The sequence below is a fragment of the Mesoplodon mirus genome, assembly GCF_964341445.2.
Source record: "Mesoplodon mirus genome assembly, chromosome: 10".
Lineage (NCBI taxonomy): Eukaryota > Metazoa > Chordata > Mammalia > Artiodactyla > Ziphiidae > Mesoplodon > Mesoplodon mirus.
The window spans coordinates 52,323,474-52,347,810 of NC_138986.1; the positions used below are offsets into that span (position 1 = coordinate 52,323,474).

Consider the following 24,337-nt stretch of genomic DNA (forward strand, 5'->3'; position numbering starts at 1 on the left):
GTTGAGAGTCTGCCTGCCGATGCAGGGGACACGGGTTCGTGCCCCGGTCCGGGAGGATCCCACATGCAGCGGAGCGGCTGGGCCCGTGAGCCATGGCCGCTGAGCCTGCGCGTCCGGAGCCTGTGCTCTGCAACGGGAGAGGCCATAACAGTGAGAGGACCGCGTACCGCAAAAAAAAAAAAAAAAAGACTCAGTAGCCAACTTGAAGAAACTCCCAAAGATTGTTAAAGAAGACAATTTGAGCTTCGGTAATCATAATGATAATTACAGTGGATTGAAATCCTTCAACTATGTTTAAATCCATGAGTTCATGATGATATTTTTAAAAAAGTGGTCACTTTTGGAAGCTGATAGGAACCCAATTTATTATTTTATAAACTGAAAAAAGGAAAAAATTATTTGCCTTTTCTATACGAACTGTACACCTGAGTAAACTAATATATGAGGAGAGGTGCTTCTTTATAAAAGTATTCCAACTACTAAGTGAAAAAAGGAGAGAGAGAATATCACCATTTTGCAACCACCAGTAGACAGCCACTGAGATAATAAAAAGGGCAACAACCAGATATGCTATGCATCCTATAATTTTGCCAGACATTATTCATAGTCTTGCTAAATGGATTGAAACAGAAGATACAGAGGACAGAGTAACAGGTAGAACTGTCCCAGGTGTGCAATCAGAAATTCCAGAGTTTCCAGTGGGGAAAACTCTGCAGGTCACATGGCCTAGATTCTTTCACAGATAAATTTTAAGAAAGTGAAGGGGATAGGGACTTCCCTGGTGGTCCAGTGGCTAAGACTCCGCACTCCCAATGCAGGGGGCCCGGTTTGATCCCTGGTCAGGGAACTAGATGCCACATGTTGCAACGAGGATCCTGAGTGCTGCAATTAAGACCCAGCACAGTCAAATAAATTGATAGATAGGTAGGTAGGTAAGACTAAACTATGGTATCTAGGGAATGCATATATGGGTGATAAAACCTTTTTTTTTTTAATGCAAGGAGGCGATTACTATAAATATCAGGGTAACGATGACTTTTGGGAGAGAGGGTCTGGTGTGGGGACCGGGCACAGGGAAGAGCTTTTGGAGTGGCAGCCAGCTTGCTGTCTCTGTCTGAGTGGTGTCTGCCTTACAGACGTCTCTTATACTTGTGTTTTAGTTTACATAAAATAGTAAAACAACTAAAGCTGTTTAAAAACCTTTTAGTAGTGTGCAAAGATATTAGATAGTTCTAAGTGGGAGAGGAAAATCTAGAAATCTGGAAAAAAATTCATTGAACTGTTTCAAGATATGACAGATTCTTCCTGAGGATTTAATACTGTTTAGGGAAAACACAAATTAAATGTAGGTGCTTAGAACACAATTTCCTTTTTCCTTGACAGTTTCTTTTTTTATACAGATACTGGATAGTCATCTTGGATTGTATTCTTCACATATTTGAATTTAGTTTGGGACTTGCTGTCGAAAGCAACCTGTCATTATACTCAAGTGTCTGTGTTTGTGGCCCATAAACATAAACTATCATATATCATGTCAGTCCTAAATGTTTTAATTCCCCTCAGATTTCCAGGGCATATTCCTTGGTCAGTATTACTTTTTAAAAGTGAGAAATTAGATAAGATTGTGAGTAGTTTTTAAATCCTTTATTGTTTTTTGTTCTTAACAGATCTCCAGCATCTGTGTGTACCACAGAATGGGGATTCAGTAGTGAACAGAACAGACACAGATCTCGTATATTCTAGTGAACCTCTGCAACTTATATTAAGGAAGTTCAGGAAACTGATATTGAGGACAGGAGGGAGAAAACAGCTGATCTGTCATGACCTATAACTGCCCGTTTGAAAATTTCTCAGTGAACTTCAAGTAACTGTTCTCAAATTTTGCTGATGATGGCTCCCTTTTAATTCTATGAAATTGTCATTATGGAAAGGAACTGTAGTCATTTTGGAGCATGATGCTTTCTGGATACTTAATCCTGAATCCTTCTTTTTTTTTTTAAGTCTAGTTATTTTAAAATGTATTATTTTTAAAATATAAGGTATCTGCATTTTAAATCCTCCAAACCATTTATTTAGGTCTTTTACTCCAAAGGAGAGGACCTGATGCATGTTTTGAAAGTAAAATGGCCATGTTTTCTTCCTCTCTCTTTTTTTTTTTTTTTTTGCTGTGGTGGGTCTCAGTTGCAGAGCACGGGCTTCTCTCTAGTTGTGGCGTGTGGGCCTCTCTCTAGTTGTGGCTTGTGGGTTTTCTCTCTCTAGTTGTGGCGCATGCATTCCGCAGTTTGTAGTTCACGGGCTCTCTTGTTGAGGTGCGCGAACTCAGCAGTTGTGTGCGGGCCTAGTTGCCCCGCGGCACATGGATTGCTAGTTCTCTGACCAGGGATCAAACCCGTGTCCCCTGCATTGCAAGATGGATTCTTTACCACTGGACCACCAGGGAAGTCCCTTCTTCTCCTCTTTTTGAGAGCACCTTTCATTTATTACCCAGTACCTGATTACCCAGTTGTCTGACTCAAGATTATACTAACACTTACTGGAGATGCAAATGAAGAGATGTTGCATTTTTATGTTCTGGACGCATTTTAAATATTCATCTTCTGAGGACGTGATTTTTTTTTTCCCATTTACCTTTGTCATCATTGAAAATGCTGAGCTTAAGGCCATCAACTCCTGTCTTTTCTGATGCTGGTGAGGCACTGAGCCCTTCTATAATTGGATTGGTTATAACTTCATGACAGCAAGGCGACTAACTGACTTGTCCGGGGAAAATGAGATCTATTTCTTGGATTTTTCTTAGTGAACAGAAGTTTAATCATTTTACTAGTCTCTGGCAGATAGCTTCCTGCAGCTCTTGTTAAGATAGAGCACTTAGAATTGTCTAGAGATTAACCTGATACATGGTGCCAACTATTTTTTATTTAATTCAGTTTTTCTACTCCTCTCCCCCCCTTTTTTCCTTTTTTGGGCAGGTAATGAAAGCGTGGGATGCTCATGTGACAGCGGTTTGCTCTCAGGATGCCAGTGAACTTGTAAGGAAGCTCGGTGCAGATGATGTAATTGATTACAAATCTGGAAATATGGAAGAGCAGTTGAAACATTTAAAGCCGTATGTATTCAGACAGTGTTCATATTGGGAAGGTGGGAACAAAGGCAGCTGATAATGCAAGCCTGAGGTGGTTGGGTGGCCTTACAGTCATGTTGGAATCCTAGACAAGAATCTAAGAAAACACTCCATGTCTCCAGAGGTTATTTAGGTTGGTTTCTGTTTTAACTCCAGATGTTAATACAGCATGATCGTGTAATGTAATTTGTACTGAGAAAGAAATTTTGCTTACCTAGCCTTTTGCTAATTTTTAAGTCAACGTCCTTTTATTGCTCGCGTGTAACAGGTCTGAAGGCAAAATTGGAAGTGTATCCCCTCCAGGGGCATTTGACACCACAAGAAGAACATAGAGCAGTACGTGAAATACATGATTAGTGTTTTGGCTTCATAATGAGGGTTTCAGAGAAGCAAAGGCAGTATAGATATCAGTAATGGGAGTCCGTGGATGCTCTCGGTGCGTCTGAATGCCAGGCTGTGGTTTGACAGAGTGTACCAAGTGAGAGTGGATTCAGGAATTCTCTCAGGCCCTGTCCATCCTGACTGTGGCTCGGGCAGGGACGGGGGTGCTTAGGAATCTGGTCTTCACCCAGCCCAGGCAAAGCTGCAGTGGAGAGTGTGCCTGAGGAGTATTTGGAAAGCTGTTTGACTGCTTCTATTTCAGAGATTTTTCCTTTTTTAAATTAGTTTTCAGAAGCTAATTATTCTTGCCCACTTTAAGTAGAAGTATATTTTCATGGGTTAAAAAAAAAGGAGACAAAGGGAGCCCCTATCTGACACAGCCCAGCCTCTCAGCCAGCACCCCAACTCCCAACAGTAGATGTTTGGCTGTACAGCCAGGAGCAGCCGGCCACTCATCATCCTGGAGCTCTTTATGGAATGTCCCTTCCCGCTCGGCAGTGTTCTAAGCACAGGCTAAGACGCAGTGGCGAACCAGACACATTGCCCCCTTTCGTGGGCTTGTATTCTAGTGGTTAGTGCTCTCAAGAACACTGATGCAGTGAAAGGGGGAAAGAAAGGCTGTTTTAGAGGGAGGAGGCTGTTGGCGATGGTGTGGTTGAAGAATGCCTCTAAGTGAGGCATTTGGGCAGAGGCTTCGGGGAGCAAGCCAGGAGGATAGGACTTTTTTGTGTTGGGGGCAGGGGTCTTGTTCCCTGCTGTGTCCCCCGCCACCCCGGGATGGTGTAGTGACCTACAATCAATATTTCTTTAATGACTTGTCGAGGGAATCTAGGAGAGGAGCAGGTGGAGATAACACCAAATGTAAAGCCCCCGTGGCAGGAACACGCTCTACGGCACATTTGAGGACTAACACTGTCCCTTGAGGAGATCCCTGCCTGTGTGGCAGGACCGAGGCTTCCAGATACTGGTAGTTTCGGCCAATCACCTCTCTTCTGCTGCTTCTAGGAATAGCAGCAGAGACAGGCCGAGGCCCACCCTTTCCCCCCATCCACCTTGAGTGTTTTGCATGTCTGGAATCTTTTGCCAGAGAATAGAGACCCTGACGGGTGAAGGCGAGAGTGCACCCAGGCTAGCCTCCCACCCTGCACCTCACTCTCCTCCTCCGAGTCTCCGCCCAGTGGCCTTGCCCCTTCTGCTTGCTCTTGTCTAGTCAGGGGACCTCACCAGCTCGCAAATGCAGGCCGTTATTTTTTTAATGATCGCTTTAGTTAAAATTGATCTTTGTAACTTCTGCCTGGAGGTTGGCCTCTTAATCCACCTAGAATAAATTTGTTCCTCCTTCCAAATAGCAGCCTTTTAGATTTGAATCCTAGGATTTTCCAGCAGGAAAGGGCTTTGAAATCCTTCAGTCCTACTCTATGGCGTTACAGTCGAGAAAATAAGGGGCAGAGGATAGGAGTTTTTTTCATGCTCAAGGTCACGCCACTTGATCATTAGTGGGAGAGCTGGGTCTACAGCCTGGTCTCTCGACTTCTTTTTGCAGGCAGTGCCTGTTCTATAATACCAGGCTGCCCTTAAGTTTTATCTAAATTAAGTGTCATCGTGTTTGTTTATCCAAAATTTGGGAATGAAATAGGAACTTAAAAGTAGAAACTTAAGCAGAAACTTAAACTCATAAAAAAGAATTTTTCTGTTCTTTTCTAATGAGAATAGTCATCTAGTAAGGTCATTCTCCTGCACTCCATATCTTTTAATTTTTATTAGCCCTTCTTTAGTTCAGTCCCATGAAAGACTCAAGAGCCCCAACGTTGGCCAAAGCTGGTGTTAGAAGCTTTGATGTTTGACTTCATCCAGATGAATTTAGGAGGGAAAAAGGACTTACCAAAAAGGAATTCCTCTGTCAATTTGCTTAATATATAAGCATGCATTCTCTAAATAGATCTTTGTTTTCCAAAATATTTTAAAGCTTCATTGGGTTTTACCCCCTTTAAGTAGAAGGTAGCGATTATAGCCATTTTAGATTAGATTTAAGGCGCTATCTGTCAGTTCCTGTGCATTCCATTAGGACTGGATTTTTTTGGCATGTTAGAGCAGAACTGAAGACTGAGAGCAGGCTGTTGATTTCTCTTCTGCTTTGTGCTGATGCGCATGAAACCAAAAGAAGAAAATTCCATAAGGTGAAGAGGATGCTTCTACAAGCAGTTCTGATTGTGGAGGGAATACAAGCAAATGACGTGTGTGGGTCAAAACCTAATACACGTTTCTCTCAAGTATTCATGTGAACGAAAGGGTACTTTGACCTACATTGGATGGGTAGCTTTGTAGTTTTCTATAAAGCTTGAGTCAGGGTTTCTCAGCCTTGGCAACCTTAGTTTCTCAACTACTGACATTTTGGGCTGGATAATTTTTTGTTGTGAGGGGCTGTTCTGTGCGTTGTAGGATGCTTATCATCATCCCTGGCCTCTAGATGCCAGTACCCCCTTCCCACCGCTTCCCCCAATTGTCGCAACTAAAAACGTCTCTAGACATTGCCTTATATGTCTCCTGGGGGGCAAAATCACCCTTGGTTGAAAACCACTTGTTTAAGTCATCCTTAAAGTATTTGAAAATAATATGATTTAAAAAAATGACATTTGACTTCCAGTGGAGAAATCCCGGAGATCCAGTAAGTGGGTGTGTGCCCTTTTCTCCTTTGTCCGGGCATCCACCCCCTGCTGTCTACGAGCTGTCATGGAAACAAACCCTGTAGCTGACTGGCGCTGGGAGGGAAGGCGGCTTGGAGCCCTGGATAAAGGCTGACCAGGATGTTTTGATTTGATTCTTTCTCTCCAGGTTTGATTTTATCCTTGACAATGTTGGTGGATCCACTGAAACATGGGCTCTAAACTTGCTCAAGAAGTGGTCAGGAGCCACGTATGTGACCTTGGTGACTCCTTTCCTCCTGAACATGGACCGGTTGGGCATAGCGGACGGCATGTTGCAGACAGGCGTCACCGTGGGCTCTAAGACATTGAAGGTAGGGGGAGGGTCTTGGTTGGTGAGAGCAAGCAGGCGCCTGGGGCTTCTGGAATTTGGTTGCCTCCTGCCAGTTTCTTTTCTCATGGAGCCAGCACAGCACAGTGGCTGCAAGCAGGGCTCCGGAGTCACGTACTGACGGGGTACAAATGCTGGCCTCCACTTGGTAGCTGTGTAGCCCCGTGCAAGTTACTTAGCGCCACTAAGCCTCAACATGTTCACCTGAGAAATGAGGCTAATGGTGTATCTCCCTTGCTGTATGTTGTAAGGATTAAATGAGATAATCCACCCATGTGAAGAACTTGGCACAATGCCTGGTACCCGAGACGCTCTTATTAAATATTAGTCTTTATTTATTTATTTAAAATATTTATTTATTTATTTTTGGCTGCGTTGGGTCTTCGTTGCTGCTCATGGGCTTTCTCTAGTTGTGGTGAGCGGGGGCTACTCTTCGTTGCAGCGTGTGGGCTTCTCATTGCGGTGGCTTCTCTTGTTGTGGAGCACGGGCTCTAGGTGCATGGGCTTCAGTAGTTGTGGCACGCGGGCTCACTAGTTGTGGCTCGCGTGCTCTAGAGCACAGGCTCAGTAGTTGTGGCGCATGGGCTTAGTTGCTCGCGGCATGTGGGATCTTCCTGGACCAGGGCTCCAACCCATGTCCCCTGCATTGGCAGGCGGATTCTTAACCACTGCACCACCAGGGAAGTCCCGTTAAATGTTAGCCTTTATTATTAGCTATTATTACCGCTCCTGATTCCATCTGGTACACCTTCCGCTTTTTTCTTGTCTGCACCTGATGGCTCTCTGTTTCACTGTCTTAATATATACAGTCTCTTGTATATGAAGGCAGAAGCTTCATTAAGACAGCATAGAGCTGGCTGTTTCCATGGTAGTAACACTGGGATATGCCAGTGACTCCCAGACTGGGGCTTTCGGACCTTTAGAGGTCCATGGGAATTTTTTTTTTTTTTTTTTTAAAGCAGAGGATAGGATTCTTTTTTTAAAAAAAAAAAAAATAGATTTATTTATTTATTTTCGGCTGTGTTGGGTCTTCGTTTCTTTGCAAGGACTTTCTCTAGCCGTGGCAAGTGGGGGCCACTCTTCACTGCGGTGCGCGGGCCTCTCACCGTTGAAGCCTCTCTTGCTGTGGAGCACAGGCTCCAGACGCGCAGGCTCAGCAGTTGTGGCCCATGGGCCCAGTTGCTCTGGCGGCATGTGGGATCCTCCCAGACCAGGGCTTGAACCCATGTCCCCTGCATTGGCAGGCAGATCGTCAACCACTGCGCCACCAGGGAAGCCCCATGGGAATTTTTTTGAATTTCAAAGGCCTAAAGGAAGGGGCTTCCCTGGTGGCGCAGTGGTTAAGAATCCGCCTGCCAGTGCAGGGGACACAGGTTCGAGCCCTGGTCCAGGAAGATCCCACATGCCGTGAAGCAACTAAGCCTGTGTGCCACAACTACTGAGCCTGTGCACTAGAGCCCGTGCTCCGCAACAAGAGAAGCCACCGCAATGAGAAGCCTGTGCACTGCAACGAAGAGTAGCCCCCCGCTCACCACAACTAGAGAAAGCCCACGTGCAACAACAAAGACCCAACTCACCAATAAATAAATAAATAAATAAATAAATAAATAAACTGAAGGAAATTGTATTCTTCCGTCAGTGAGCCTACAAAGACTAATGGAACCATCATGCTTCTTCTGGAATTGTATCAACTTGACTTGACAGTACATGTCCCATGTGAATCAGAAACTCTAACTATTGATGTCATTCTGGGGGTTTCAAAGATTTGATTAGTCAGCCTGATTTTGTTAACAGGGCCGTAAGGAGCTGTGTCACCCAACTGAACACATCCCGTGCATGGTGAGCCTTGAAGACTAGTGCAGATCAGCCCGTACAGGACTGATTCAGAGTCTGCTCTCTACCCGACATGGCAGTGGTGACAGAGGCTTATAATTTCATGTTATGCACTGTTGATAATTACAGCTTATGGGTTTAAAATCTGAATTAGTGTTGAAATGGAATAAGTGACAAGAAAATATACATTCTGTTTTTTTTTAATTAGACAAAATACTTCAGGCTCAGGAAAAAGGCAGTAGAAGGTTCCTCAAGGGCGAAAAGGTTGTGAGTCATGTCGACCTAGCCAGCACTGCCATGTATTTGCAAGGTGACTGGCTTGATAATTATCTTTAGCTTCTTCTTGATTCTCGAAATTAATTTGGAACCTTTTGCGGGGTGAAGTTTAGGACTTTGGTCTCTTGAAGGCTGTGTACTAAGTCCTTAGAGGTGGTGAAGAAGAGCTGTGATGGAGGAGACTGCTGCTCAGTCCTTAGGAGCTGGGTCTGGGTGATAGTAGTGAACACACCGGGCGCTGTGGTCCGGGTTCTTTATTTTTTTTTATTTTTTTTTCTTTTTGCGGTATGCGGGCCTCTCACTGTTGTGGCCTCCCCCGTTGCGGAGCACAGGCTCCGGATGCGCAGGCCCAGCGGCCATGGCTCACGGGCCCAGCCGCTCCGCGGCATATGGGATCCTCCCAGACCGGGGCACGAACCCGTGTCCCCTGCATCGGCAGGCGGACTCTCAACCACTGCGCCACCAGGGAGGCCCTGGTCCGGGTTCTTTAGTTTCACTTGGTTCAGACGGCAGCCAGAAGCAGTGTCCACGGGGCACTTTGTGGTGGAGGAAGGAATCTTAGCTGTCCTTTGTCTCTTCCTTCTCTTTTCATGAAACTCGGGCTTCCCAACTGCTTTAGGATATAAGTTTAAGTTTTCCATAAAATTTCACAGTTTGAATTGCAGTGAGACCTCTTACACGTTAAGCTTCAGAGCTATCCTCTGAGAGTAAGACAGGCATAGCTCTCTTCGTTTCCCTTTCCCCCGTCTTGAAAGATGATAGTGGTAATCTCACGTGAAAACCTTTTAAGTAGTTTCTGATGTCTTTCTGAGAATGTGCACAGTTAAAGCCTCATTGTAATGCCTGCCTGCTTTGGTTTACTCTCTCCTGTGATGGCCTGGAAAACCTACACAGACCTCTTAGAGCAGAATATAAAAATTCTGCCATTGCAGACCAAATGTTTCACTTTACAGGGCAACCTGCTGTAACGGAATTATAGATATGGCAGTTAGGACCACCACCGTTCCTCTTTAGAACTCTAAACAATGATCAGAAGGTTTTAATTATAGTCTATAAAACCAGTCCTATGGAGAAGTACATGAACAGGTCTTCTGTGATTGTAATTAACTGGACCTGCTCTAAGCTTGGGACAGTCCCAGTGCCTCTGGTGTCTAGCCACCTAAGCCTTCAAATGTGTTTTTGTTTGTTTGTTTGTTTTTAAGTTAGTTGTCTAGACCAATGCTTCCTGACCTCTTTCATGCTCTGACACGCAGAGAAAATGACAGTATTTGAATAGCATATCGAGACCACGCTGGGCCAAGAGCAAACTACCTGGAGGCTTGCGTTAGCCCAGGCTCTGCCCTGCTACTCCGAGGGCTTGTCATACCTATTCTAGGGTGAGCTTGGCTCTATTTACATCTGTGTCCTGAGATAATGATCAATGGTGACCCCTTTAACTCTTACAGTTGTTCCGGGTTAGACAATAAGGGTCACTCAGCCAAACCAGTAAGCTGTTCCTGGTGCACTCATTGCGAAGCTCTGCCTAGACTACAGCTTGGGTTTGTCGTCTCTCCACAATCTTAAACTCTATTTGCATTGCCCCAGTCTTTCCTCAGTAAGCTTTATTTTCAGCACTAGGTAAATATTTATCAAATATTTTCGATGAGTCAGGCACCTTACATACATTCTCATTTAGTCTCTCCAGCCCCCCTGTCAGCTAGGTGGTGGTACCTCCATTCTACAGGCCGGGAAACAGGCTGAAAGTGGTAGCTTGACCTAAATAACACAACTGTCAAGGCCTGAGGTAGAGTAGCAGGGGAGTTCCACTGCACCTCCCGGCTTCATGCCATGATGGTAGCTGATCATCATGCTGAGATTGTGCGGTGAGCTCAGTGGAGAAAGTCTGAGCTCGCCCAGCAGTTGGGGCAGGTGCAGGGAGGGAGGCGGCGGGGAGGTACTGGCTGGTCCCCCTCCTGCCCCTGGGTCGCTCCCGTCTGATGAAGTTTAGTTGGGCAGGTGGTTGAGGTATCACTGAGAACCTCAGCTCACTTGCTGTTTTTTGGGGGGTTTTTTTGGGTTTTTTTTGTGTGTTACGTGGGCCTCTCACTGTTGTGGCCTCTCCCGTTGTGGAGCACAGGCTCCGGACGCGCAGGCTTAGCGGCCATGGCTCACGGGCCTAGCCGCTCCGCGGCATGTGGGATCTTCCCGGACCGGGGCACGAACCCGTGTCCCCTGGATCGGCAGGCGGACTCTCAACTACTGTGCCACCAGGGAAGCCCCATTCACTTATTTATGAAACATATATGGAGCATCCACTGTCTGTCAGTCACTGTGCTGAGGTGCTGGGTGTACAGCTCATTGTGGCAGCATGAAATGGGAAAGCAGTTTGTCTGTCTTAGTCATCCAGGCAATACTTTTCCCAAAATTTGCATTTAGTCACATTTCATCCTTTCCTATATTTGACACGTTTTGTTTTCTTTTTAGCATTTCTGGCAAGGAGTCCATTATCGCTGGGCTTTTTTCATGGCCAGTGGTCCATATCTAGATGACATTGCAGAACTGGTGGATGCGGGAAAGGTAAGTGTATTGCCAGGGCGTCCCTTGTCATCTTGGTGACCTGCCCAGCAAGCCTAGTCAATGGGAACTCTGCAGAGGTAGGCTCGGCCACTGTCCACGCTGCCTTACACGCCGAGTTTAAGTGCTGTGTTTTGGGTTCTGTCTCCTTGGGAATCACAGCCGTAGACTGCTGCATTGGAGACAGCGTGTACACCATCTAGTGCAGCCCCTTTGGTCTGTAGATGAGAGGCAGCCCCAGAGAGCGTATATGATTTTCCCAAAGACACTTGGTTAGATGGTAGCAGAGCTGGGATCTACAGCTGGGCTGCTGCTATTTTGATAATGGTCCTGAAGAGAAGGCACCGTGAAGGCATTTGTTGCACAAAGGTGGGGATACACTTGTGAGTTTACAATTGAATTGCTTCTTGAGCTTCTTTAGTCTGAGGGTGAGGCTGCTTTGGAGGCAAGCAGATTTCCAGATGAGCAAGGAGATCAAACACTGTGGAATCTAAACAGAACTGGACTAGAAGTTAGGTCCCTGGGTCTCCTGTTCCCAGGCCAGTGTAATAAAATCGGCAAATCAATGGTATGTCTGAGAGGGTCAGTGGGCAGGATGTGATTCAGGATTGATGGTGATTTTGGTAGAGACGGCTGGTGTTTCTGTCTATTCGAGTCTGTCCTGCGGCGGACTTGGTGGGGAGGGACTACTGCTTGGAGCCTGGTCAGCCCTTTTTGGGTGTCGAAAGGGCTCTTAGGGCTGATGGCAGTTGAAAGACTCCTTAGCTACCACCTGCCTATTTAACTTCTTACGTGGTTTTAATGGCTCAGACATGCCACCTCTGGAAGAATAACCCAGAAGGCAAACTCATATTCTGGTACTGATATTCGTGATTTTATTGAGAAATTATATGGAATTATAAATGAAGGGAGGGCTTCCCTGGTGGCGCAGTGGTTAAGAATCCGCCTGCCAATGCAGGGGACATGGGTTCGAGCCCTGGTCCGGGAAGATCCCACATGCCGTGGAGCAACTAAGTCCGTGCGCCACAACTACTGAGCCCGCGCTCTAGAGCCCGCGAGCCACAACTACTGAGCCCACGTGCCTAGAGCCTGTGCTCCGCAACAACAGAAATCACCACAATGAGAAGCCCGCGCACCACAACAAAGAGTAGCCCCTGCTCATTGCAACTAGAGAAAGCCTGCGGGCAACAACAAAAACCCAACTCAGCCAAAAGTAAAAAAAGTAGCTAAATTAAATAAATAATAAACAAATGATTGGCGAGGCTTATGTACCCTAGAGGGTTGCATGAAGTCATAGATAAAATGATTCTTATTTTATAGATGAGAAAACTGGCTCAAAGGGATAAAGGGACATGCTCAAATTTGTAGACGTGGGACCAGAACTCATACCTCTGCCCCCAGTCCTGTGCTTTTCCCTCCTCACCATTAAGCTGCATTCTTCGTGCTTGAAGCTGATCTAGGACTTTAGCTTAAATTGACTTGTCCTTATCATTTTGCACTGGGCAGGGAAAGGGTCTGGAGCAAGTCTAGCATCACACCACGTGATCCTTGCTAAGCCATATGGAAAGAGCCCCTTGAAATGGGTTTTCTTGTGTTGGCACCTGCCCCTTGCTGGCCCATCTCATCTTTCCATTTTGGTTTGGGAAAAAAATGTTTTTAGGAACTACTGGCTGCTTTTTGTGCATTTAGTTTTTTTTATTCTATTTCAGCCAAGGAACTTATGATAGAAAATGGCCCACTACTATTTCCCAAATATTTTGGTTCCAAGTTTGCTTGCCTCTTCTCAGACTTCTAAGTCTTGATGTGTACTGGGTAGACAGGAGCTCAGCCTTGTTGTGACTGCAAGCTGTCTGCCTTGTTGTGGCTGCAATGTGCCTCTCTGCAGGGATCTCCCCATATCCCACAGGGATGCTTATTTTATTTCTAGGAAGAAGGAAATGAGCCATCATCATATAATATGGCCCATAGTTCTGCATAGTGCTGAATGGGGATGGAGCCTCATCATTAGAGAGGTCCCTGTCCTCCAGAAGTCACCACACTTGTCCTGACATTGGCTCCAGACTGTCCACATGCTTATCATTGCTCTTTTGTGTTCAAAATATTGTGACGCTCTCTCTACCTAGAAATTACTATTTATGCAACAAAGAGAGGTGTTTGTGTACGTGTCCCTATTGAATTTGGTGGATAACTGGTGGAATGGCTGAAAGAGGACATGGTAGAAATAATGATGCCCTTCAAGTGACCTCCTCCAAGGGTGAGTGAGGAGATGTTCCTTTGGCCTTCGATTCTCTTCTCACCAGGGTGGGCTCAGGAGTCATTTCTGACAGTGAAGGGCTCTGGGACTCTGGCGGTTGATATGTGACACTGGATCCACGAAGAGGTCAGCTGTGCTGTGCATCCTGCTTCTTTGTGGGTGTGAGAGGTTGTTGCCTGTCTACACTGGAAAGTTGGAAAGGATAACAGAACAGATCTGCTTACCCACTGTGTGGTTAGTAAAGACTAAAGTTGGACGAGGACACTGAAATCCTTCCAACCTTTGGCTGAGTGCTTAATGAATCTAATTAGCAGGTATCCGATAGAGGGGCTGGAGTTGTTTTTTGACAGTGTGAGGCCATGAACCAGAAGAGGCTACTCTTAAAATACTTTAAGCTTTGGAATGAATAATACATTTGTAATATTCAAAATCCAAAAGGTAGGAAAAGTTATTTCATAGACTCTTCCTTTGACTCCTGTCCCTCAGTCATGGAGATTCTCCTTGTCAGGGCCCCAACATTACCAGTATTTTGGGCATTCCAAAGATGTTTTGTGATTCAGTAGGGTGAAACAAAAAAATGATTTATAATTAGCACAGTGAGGTTAATGGGCTGCTACTGAAGCTGTGCCTTATGTCTGAAGTTTATTGGCATTTTCTCCTAAGCACAATAAACATTTCCTGTTTTTATACTATTTAGCAAACTGTTTTTGGTGGGGTGCCTACCACAATGCATGGGGCACACATATACAATGGAATATTACTCAGCCATAAAAAGAAATGAAATTGAGTTATTTGTAGTGAGGTGGATGGACCTAGAGTCTGTCATACAGAGTGAAATAAGAAAAACAAATACCATATGCTAATGCATATATGTGGAATCTAAAAAAAAAAAAAAAAAGGTACTGATGAACCTAGTTGCAGGGCAGGAAGAGGTAGACATAGAGAATGAACTTGAGGACATGGGGTGGGAGGGTGAAGCTGGGGTGAAGTGAGAGTAGCAGTGACATATATACACTACAGAATGTAAAATAGTTGGCTGGTGGGAAGCAGCAGCATAGCCCAGGGAGATCAGCTCGGTGCTTCACGCTGACCTAGAGGGGTGGGTGGGAGGGTGGGAGGGTTGGGATAGGGAGGGTGGGAGGGAGGCTCAAGAGGGAGGGGATATGGGGACATGTGTATGCATATGGCTGATTCGCTTTGTTGTGCAACAGAAACTAACACAGTATTGTGAAGCAATTATACTCCAATAAAGTTCTATTAAAAAAAACACTTAAAAAAAAAAAGACATGAAAGAAACTTGAAATACTGGTTGTTGCACCTGAGGAGGGGAACTAGCTGGCTGAGGATCAAGTATGGGAGGGAGATGTTCCTTCATACCCTTTCATGTTTTTGAGTATGTGTACGCACATGTGTGTTCGTGTACTTATTAAGGCCATTGGAGTCCACAGGTCCATTCAAGATCCTAGGTGACCAGCCAAGCTTCTTGGTTGAGCGATGATGTGAGTATCTCGGTTTATTTATTTTAGCCAGCATTAGAATAGTTCCTGTGGAACTTATTTGAATTTAATTCAAAACAGTTACTGAGGGCTAGTGGGCACTTTGCTTCACCCAGTAGTGTGGAGAGATGCGTTGGTCACGCTCAATTACATCCTGAGCAGTGCTGTCCACTAGAACTTTCTGCAGTGATAGAAATGTTCTCTGTCTGCATTGTCTAGTGTGGTAGCCACTAGCCGTATGTGTCTGTTGAACACTTGAAATGTGGCTAGTGCAACTGAGGGACTAAATTTTTCATTTTATTTACTTTTGGTTAATTTAAGTAGCCCCATGTGGCTCGAGGTTAACCATTTTGGACAGTGCAGCTTTAGAGACAGTGTAATAAGTTCTGAGGCAAATGATTTCCCAGACCCGCCTTGGGATGGCCAGGCCCTAGTTTTGCAATGAACTGTATTCCACAACTTTGAACTCCTTATTTGCAGCTGGATTTTTTCTCCCATAGAAAGAAAGTAACGGCTAGGGACTGAATCCCTGGGACTACTATGAGAGTGTTATCTTGCCAGATGTGGTAGGTACCTCAGAGCCTTGATGCTACTGAAGTTTTCAGACGCCACTGAAATTGTTTCTACGGGGAAACATAGGCCGAGTTTCTCCCCTCACCTTCTGGCTAGAAGGAGTGCCTATTTTAGGGGGGCCTAGGGACAAGTCCTGGGATGCACATTTACTGCCTTGGAGAGTACCCTCTCCCTGCCCAATCTCACCTCCTATCTTCCAGCCTTGAGTTTTCCATCTGGGGCCAGGAAGTTCAGAAATAGCAAGTCGGAGCAAAGCCCACCTTTTCCTTCTTTGTATCTGCTTAGTTTAAGCCCCCTTCTTCCCCTTTATCCCGACCCAGGAAATACTCATCCTGTGGCAGAGCTCAGGGCCACGCCTATCCGAGAGGCCGTGCTGGCGCTGTGTCCTGCCGCCCTGCGCTGGGGCCCGTCCACAGGCGTGAGGACAGGGATCGCCAGGAGCCTTTAGGTCTCCCTGGGTCTCTGTCATCAGCCTCTGTCTCCTTGCACACCCCACCCTCTGAGATCAGTATCTGTGCCCCGTGGAGGCTGCGGCCGAGGGTCTGGGGAAGAGGTGACAGACTTGGGCTTCCCTCCCCCAAAACACCCCCATGCCATGCAGTGATGACATCGGGTGTCTGGGACCCTAAGTCTGCTCCTCTGCTACGAGCTCTGACCTTGCACTTAGCACGTAAACACCTGCGCTTAAGTTTCCTAATCTATCCAACAGGCTGGCTCAGAGGCTCCCCCGCTTCAAGCTCTGCTGTTCTGTGATTTGCGCAGGGAAGTGGGGATTGAGGGAGAGCCTCTCTGCAGGCCACTGTGCCTGCCTGGGTGCCATCCTCTCTCCACCAGCTCTCCAAAGCTCCTGTGCTGAGAGGGTTTCTGCCTGAGAGGCAGGGAGGCTTGCCCAGTGGCTGATGAGCAACAGTGTTCTGAGGCCACACCAGGGAGGTTGAGGTTCCCATGGTCCCTATTCTCATGGAAGGGATGTCAGGCAGCAGGTGCCAAACCCCGGGGCCTGGTTTTGTGCAGCCTTTGTTTAGGAAGGGAAAGGACAATCAGAGCGCCTGAATTTGGGCCTGAGACTGGGATGAATGCTGCAGCCGTGGACTCCCAGTCAGCTGTGTGCCCCGCGCGTCCGCGTCGCCCTCGAGTGTGGTATCAAGCCTGCCGCTTTATACCAGGGCTCCCTGAGCCGGCCAGACTACAGCAGTGTCATCACATAAATGTCCCCACCTCACCGTGAGTAACCTTTCTTTCCCCTCTCTGGATTTTTGCTCTGATCCCTTTGTCCATAGCAAACAAGCATTTTAGGTCTGATGTGAGGCTGTGTGTAGACACTGCCTCATTATCCTGTTAATCTGTTTGCTGTCATATATTCAGCCAACAGTGGCATTTGCCTGCCTGTTAATTGAAAGCCTCTTTTTCATTGTCACTTACGGGAAGAACTGAATGCCCGTTATGCTACAGTCAGCCCTGTGGGATTATCCGCCACAATAGGCCTGACCAGCCAGATTAAAGTGTGCCGTCGCTGTGGGCTGCCTGGGTCATCAGTTCAGGGTCTGTCTCTCCGGTCAGGTTCTAAAGTGGACGGAGCTAGGTGGGCGGGCCACTCTTCCTGGAGTGGAGCAGGTGGATTCCCGTTCCTTTGTGACCTCTCGTAACGCCGCTGCTGGTGTCCGGTGCTCAGTGACAACGAATGGGTGTTATTGCCTCCTTTCTTTTCTTGATGTCTCTCTCTGGTGCCTGCTTTGTGTGCCTGCTCTGCGTCAGTGCCTGGCACTTAGAAGGCAGACAGTCTTTGTGGAGTGGGTGAATGCGCATGGTACAAGTCAGGAACCCTAAGCATAAGGCAAAAGGCTGCAGTGATTGCCTCCCTGATGTGCAGAAAACTCACCTCCACCCCTAGAGATTCTTAGTTGTTCTAACAGGAGACCAAGGACTTGGCATTTTAAGCATGCATTCAGGTGATTCCTTTTCAAGTAATCAGCATCCAAAAAGCAGTGTCCCAGCAGCCTGAAGGAGAGGGACGGGTTCGGGAGGTTTTGGGTGGCACATGCAGGGAACAACTTGGATGCATTCCACTCTTTTACCAGACAAGGCAAGCAGATTTCCTCTAACAAGCCAGCTCAGATCTGTTCTGTTCACAGTGGCCACCATGCTGGGGGAGGCTGAGGTCACCCTCAGCTTGCTGGAGAGTGCCACGATTATTCATCAGCGATGTCCTCCACAGATGCAGATGGGAGTGGTGGCCTATGGACCATGCAGCTGCTATCTTGGTGGCCTGGACTGGATCCTCAGGTGGCGCAGTCTGTTAGCATGAGGCAGGCCAGCCAAGATGCAGGCTGTGATGAATCATTATAATCCTTGGCTACCTTTCCCTCCCCTTAAGATTTTAGGAGTAGATGTAGAAAGCAGCCGCTGATATACGAAAGGCTTATTAGTGCGTAGTGGAGAGAGCACAGACTCTGGCACCAGCTTGAATCCTGCTTTACCACTTAGCAGTTATGGGACGTTGGGCAACTTATTTAACTCTGTGCCTTAATTTATTCATCTGTAAAATGGGAATAATAATAGTACCTACCTCATAAGGTGGTTGTAGGGATTAAATGAGGTAAAATATACAGTGCACTTAGAAGAGTGCCTGGTACATAGTGAGGACAGTATGTGCTAGCTGTGACTTTTATGAGCTTATCGTGGTTTGTGGGTACAAAAGAATTTTCAACTCTTCAACTCTGGAGAAGGGAACTTTTGGAGTCCGAGACGCTCTCTGGTGGCAGGGCTGTGAAATTCACACAGGAGCAAGGTCTATCGGGTGCATCTGAACACAAGAGCACGTACTTCTTCCTCTTGTAAAAGGGAAAAGTTTACGAGACGCAGGCTTATGCCTTCTGACAACTTATACCTGCCTGTGGAGCAGTGGCAGGTAGTTCACTGAAAGAGCCAGTGGATAGTTACTGATTTTTGCTTGAAGTTTTGAAAAGGATGAGTTCAGTTGGATTCGTGCATAGGGAGAGGGCGCTGACTGGTCCTCGTTTCAAAGGCGGTTGCTGGCAGTACTAACGATACAGTAAAAAGGACCAGCAGCACTCGAGCCTTTGTGTGCTGGCTGAGCTGGCGTTCCTGTAAATTCCAACTGGCTGCTGTGTGGCTTAGCAAAGCCCCTAGGGCAGCTGCAGCCAGGGAAGGGCCACAGAGCCCACGCAAGACTCTCGCTGCCGTTATCTTACTGGTTTTCACCTAAGTGACACTTATTAAGCTCCTGCTGTGTGCCTAGCATCGTGCTGGGTGTTGGGGGGCGGATATAAAAGAGGTGACGAGCCCACAGGTGCGCTAAGCTTTGACTGAGTAGACGGGCCAGGCAGTCAACAAATTGAAACAATTCGTCCCTCTTCTGTGCACTGCCTGTGAGGGGCCACGGGGACACACGCAGCGAGAACCTTGGGACGCCTTCTTTGGCGTTTACCACGCAGGACAGCGTGGCTGAGATGGGCACTGGGCTGTAGCAGGCGGTCTGTGAGGAGGGCCACACAGGCCCTGCGGCGGTTCAAGGAGAGGACGCGCCGCAGGCTCGGGTTGGGGCCGGGCGCCCGGCAGACGTCGCAGAGGGGCACACGCCCCACGCTCAGACAGTGGCAGCTAGCCCATTTTGGTAACGCGGGGTCCACGGAGGGTGGAGCTGGAACGGTAGTGGCCTTGGGATGCTGGCTTCGGCGCCGTGGAAGGGCCCTGAGTAGGGGAGCGAGGCGCCCAGCGTGGAGCCGGAGGAGGGTTACTGGTCGGCCTGGGCTCCCTTACACCGGAGACGCGAAGAGGCAGAAGCCGGGGGGCAGCCGTCGTGCCGGCCCGCCTTGAGTTCCTGACCCGGGGGCACCCTGCAGACCGGACAGAGGCCCGTCCGGGCTGGGCACGCGACGCAACCAACTACTGACGTCAGCCGACTTGACCCACGTGGCTCTTCTCACCTGCTCGTCAACCTTTCTTGTGTTTTACAGATTCAGCCAGTTATTGAGAAAACCTTTCCGTTTTCTAAAGTTCCAGAAGCCTTCCTGAAGGTAGAAAGAGGACACGCACGAGGAAAGACCGTCGTCAGCGTCGTTTAAATAAACACTCAGTTTGGTGCCTGTGGGCTCTTATTTGGTGAGTGCCTGTAGGCCCCGACTCTTTTCCAACCGTCCCTTTCCAGCTTAGACTAGAAGTTCCATGAAGTAAATTTAGCACACACACGTTTCTGCCAGTCATTTCCTGTCTTCTGAGCTGAGCAGAGACTGGTTTTATAGCCACAGTCCCACCCTCTGTCATCACCTTGCTCTGCCCAGAGCGTCCTCGTGTCACCTGCCCCGACGCGGCCGCGCACTCCTGTCCGCCGAGCTCCTCCGTGCCAAGCGCAGGAGATACACACGTAAGCAGGGACACGATATGAACATCTCTGCACTTGGACTTGTCTATAAAGTTGCTGAAAATTGCCTGTTGCTTTTTCAAGCTGTTCTTTCACAGCAGATTTGCAAATTGTGGTGGCACCTTCCAGTCTAGTAGCTCGAACTCTGTTTTATCATCTTAGTGATTGTGAGAGATTAGAACTTGCAGCAGGTGGAGGGATGGCGGTGTGAATAGCTTACTTAACGCTAATTCCTCCTTAGGGTCATAGTGAGCACTTTTCCCACTGGCCAAGGTTTCCTTTGATTTTCATTCCGTCTGCTCCAGTGTGCGGTCATAACAGCCCTCAGAGTTCTGAATCTCTTAGGGTCATATGTAAAAATCTCGCCAGCGATTTGGTTGTTTACACTTTTAGAAAATGAAAGGTGATGTAAAGTTTGTAACTTTTTAAAACCCTTTTTTGCATAAGGCTAGTCCTCTTTCGGCAACTGAAACGTGCTTCTCTGGGGACTTTTCCATGGAAATTACCACCATTCCATTGGGGACCAGAGTTCTCCAGTTTGACCTGAAATGCTTGCGTTTAGGTATCTCGCCAATAAACCCGTTGCGGCTTTTCAGTCTCTAGTCTGTGCCCTCTGATCATTGACGGTAAGTGTCCAGTTCCCGCCACGATCCCCTCATTACTGCAGCTCAGCTGCTGTCGTTTGGCTTCTGATGTAGACCTGTGTGAGTAGCCTTCTTCTTGTTTCTTCCTGCTAGACACTCGTTTGTAGTGTTGCATGACGGTTTTTCTCTAGAATTGCTGTTCCCACCAGTACAAATTTACCTCAAGAGCAAGATGTTTTTCCAGGTGTGAATGAGCCCCTTTGGACTTCTCTCAATTCAACCTCAGCTCTTTCTCTGAGGCCTCCCAGTGGTAGTGAGGGGCGTCTCTCGAGGGACGGCCTCACTTACCCTCATGTGCCCCTTCACCACTGAGTCTGGAAAGAGGGTAGTCAAAAAGCTCCCCCTGCTGTTATTCTAGCGGCTCAGAAACCCACCTTGTCCAGATCAGACCTTTGTTTCTTATCTGCCTGCGGACCCTCTCTGAAGTGTTACGAGGGCTAGAATGGACTCTCTCAGATTTCATCAATACAGTTAACCAGAAACAAGTTTATTCAAGAGATAAATTCAACACAGACTAGACAGTCTTACCCCCACCTTACTGTAGTGAGACACACAAAGGCCTAAGGCCAGAGCTGTGCACCTAAGAACAAAGCGCATGGCAGCTGCTGGTGGACGTGTGCGAACATCTTAAAACTGAAGGTAAACCACTCTGATGGCCGCCACTGCCCACCACAGGCTCCAGCGGATCAACATTTTACAACTGGAAACATACTGAGTAGCTGAAAAGGAAACAAGATTTGTTCTTCTAAGCACCAGTATTCAGTGACGAGGACAACGACATGAGGACAAAGAGAGGAAGCGTGTATTCAAGGAATGTTTAGCAGTTTTGTTCAAACTAGAATCGCTGTTTGTTTGAACAGCACTGACCGACTGGGCCAGGGAATGTACAATCAGCAGCTAAATATTTTCAGTTTCCACTGAAATACTTGCTGCGTCTTAGGGTTCTCAGTTCTGAGATTTGGCCAACTAGGATTGCTTCAGTCTCCTTTCTTTCACTTTCTGGAGAGAATTGCTGGTCATCCTCTTGAGCCCTCCACACCTCTCGTTTCTACTCCCAGAAGTACATGACCTGAGGCTGTGCCCCAGCAGTCATAGCAGGTGCAGGGCCATGGAGCCTCACAGGGAAGGCAGCCCTGTGCAGGCCTCGTGCCAGTGCAGCTGGACAGGAGGGCAGGAAATTGGGCTAAAAGACCTGAGTTTAGCAAAGGCCTGCGTAATGCTGCTTCAGAACTACCTGTAGATGAGTGAGGATGGGCTCATAAATTAGGTCATGGTAATGCTGTTTCAGGAGCATCTGCAAGAAAAGCACTAAACAGCACTCACATGTGACATTCTAGAGTGGGTTAAAATAATCCAGATTCTGCTAATAAATGTTAGCAGACATGGACATGCTATCTTTGTAAATTTACTAATTTTTTTAAAATGTATTTTTGGCTGCGTTGGGTCTTTGCTGCTGTGCATAGGCTTTCTCTAGTTGCGGCGAGCAGGGGCTGCTCTTCGTTGCGTGGGCTTCTCATTGCGGTGGCTTCTCTTGTTGCAGAGCACGGGCTCTAGGCACGCGGGCTCAGTAGTTGTGGCTCACGGACCCAGCCACTCTGCATCATGTGGGATCTTCCTGGACCAGGGCTCGAACCCGTGTCCCCTGCATTGGCAGGCAGATTCTTAACCACTGTGCCCCCAGGGAATTCCCCTAATTTTTAATATTAACAGAAACATTTTGTTTATACTTAGTTGCTTAAGGTAGGTCTGACTAGATAAGGCTTTCCCCACTTTGCTATATGGTCTAATTAATAAGTCCAGAAATCAGAAGATCAAGGACCAAAATTACAGGCCTAATAAATTATTTCTTCTCAGATGCTGAACAATCTCCTACCTTACAAACTTGAGCTTCTGTCCTTCCCTTTAAAGTGTACAGGACTTGTAGGTCTGCAAGGTCGGTAAGTTTGTTCTTGTTCTCTATCTTTGGATATAATTTAAAATGTACATAGTCTCGCTGCTAATGAGGCAACCTGTTTAAGCAGCTACTGAAAAAAAATGAAAGGGATGAAACAAGAGGAGGATAAATGACTGGTTTAAAACGATTACAGTCTTGAGAAGATGAGTGGTTGTCCTGGTCACGGCGGTGTGATTCAAGAGAGAATTTAGAGCTGTTGAAGGAGCAGGTCCACTTTCTTCTTGGCGCTTCTGTCTGCAGCCCTTGTTTTTTCTTTTTTGTTTGTTTGTTTAAATAAGGTAGCTGAAAGACCTCCAGAAATATTCCTCCTGCATTCTTTAATTCAGGTCTATAGGACCATGGCTTCCCACACTTGGGTTAACTTCTCTTTGCTGACACTGTTGAGGATAAGGTGATTTTGATCATACTGTGTACCCCCTGAAAGACAGAAGAGGAAAATGATAGAAGGAAAACATGCCCACATGAAGGGGCTGTAGCAGACACAGTTTATCACAACACCAATGTAACAAGAGTAAGCAAAGTGTAAAACTGTGTGCCTCGAGGAGACAAAGCAGGGAGGAAAGCCCAGAAACGCACTGAGGGCTGAGAGGTTCCAGCCTCTGGGGGGTGATGTGTTAAAGCCCCATCATATGGCACCAGCGGGGGCGGGAGAATCTAGAAATGGGAAAAGGAGTAAAGAGATTGTGACAGATATTCAGTGGTGATATTCAGCAAAAACAGCAGGCAGGCCTGAGTAGAATGGTCAGCGGAACAAATTTTGCATGAACAACGAAAAATAGTTGTATTAGGTCAAAGGGGAGGTCTGAGTGACACCCAGAAGTATAGGCAGGGCAGCACTCCCACTTCTGGAACCCACAGGCTGTGGTGTATAAAAATTCATAGCATTTAACATGCTGAGTTCCATTAGACTGTAAAACTAGTATGGTCTCCCTTTCACCAGAATATTTTTTTCCAAGGGTGCCTACTAGATATTTCAGATTCTTTAGCCTCATGGCCTCTTCTTTCAATGGAGAAATATCATTAACAAAAGAAAGGGTCATGTGATTTTTTTTTTCCCAGTGTGGAGTAAACAGATACCTTATCCTTTTCAGCATAAGCCTCTGTATCAAGGTCATAGCACCAAGGACTCCATCAAGATTAAAATCTGTTCATCTCGCTGCAGGGTAAGTGCGACTGGTATTGAAATCACACCGCAGCCTCAGGCCAAGAGGAATTAAACGTTCTTATTCTCTTTTAAAGCATTTACAAAACATCCAAAAGGTCTGAAAACTTACACAATAGATTTTGATAGGGAAGAGATCATCTCTTATGCATGCCCCTCTTCTAAGAAATTGGTTTATCATCATGGTAACTAAGAACCTCTGCACAGCTAGGTATAGGATAGAATACAAAGGCAAGGTGCCCTGGGCATTTTATGCTTAAGTTTGGGAAAAAAAGTCACCACCACCACAAACCCCACCATCTCCACTGAGACACAACACACTCCACTCCACTGAGATTTCAGCAAATATTAAGATCACAATGTCTTTTTTCATTCTTCAAGATTATAGTATCTTAAACATACTTTCTGTGTATATTACATCATAATTCTAATTAGAGTCATGACAACTAGAAAGTTCTTGAGAAATCATCTGATGCATTCTTTGCCTTTGGGGAGGATTAAAATCCTCACAGACTTTTTTAAAGTGAGTGTGAATCAGCTTACACTGTTGTTATGATGTCTTTGGTCTGGAATAATACATGGATGTCTACCAAAACACCAGGAGATAGGTTAAAAGAAATAAATCTTACGGTAATATTAGTAGGTAACAAATGGTCAACAGTTGTAGCCAGTGAAA

At 46.6% G+C, this 24,337-nt stretch overlaps 2 protein-coding genes across 6 annotated transcripts in view; one reads left to right on the forward strand and one right to left on the reverse strand.

The window, feature by feature from the left end:
• The window catches only part of RTN4IP1 (reticulon 4 interacting protein 1), a 49,225-nt gene extending 28,615 nt beyond the window's left edge, over positions 1-20,610 (forward strand). For 2 of the 5 annotated variants that reach the window (XM_082633945.1, XM_082633949.1), the window contains exons 6-9: positions 2,970-3,106; positions 6,335-6,518; positions 11,108-11,200; positions 19,498-20,610. In XM_082633945.1, coding sequence (XP_082490071.1) covers positions 2,970-3,106; positions 6,335-6,518; positions 11,108-11,200; positions 19,498-19,605 — 522 coding nt within the window. In that variant the 3' untranslated portion in view covers positions 19,606-20,610. Of the gene's footprint in view, positions 1-2,969; positions 3,107-6,334; positions 6,519-8,329; positions 8,405-11,107; positions 11,201-19,497 lie in introns of those variants that run through there. The other 3 variants (XM_082633946.1, XM_082633947.1, XM_082633948.1) reach the window with 3 other exon arrangements.
• Positions 20,611-21,011: 401 nt separating this feature from the next.
• The window catches only part of CRYBG1 (crystallin beta-gamma domain containing 1), a 59,968-nt gene continuing 56,642 nt past the window's right edge, over positions 21,012-24,337 (reverse strand). The window contains exon 20 of the mRNA XM_082633934.1: positions 21,012-22,916. Coding sequence (XP_082490060.1) covers positions 22,828-22,916 — 89 coding nt within the window. The 3' untranslated portion in view covers positions 21,012-22,827. The remainder of the gene's footprint in view (positions 22,917-24,337) is intronic.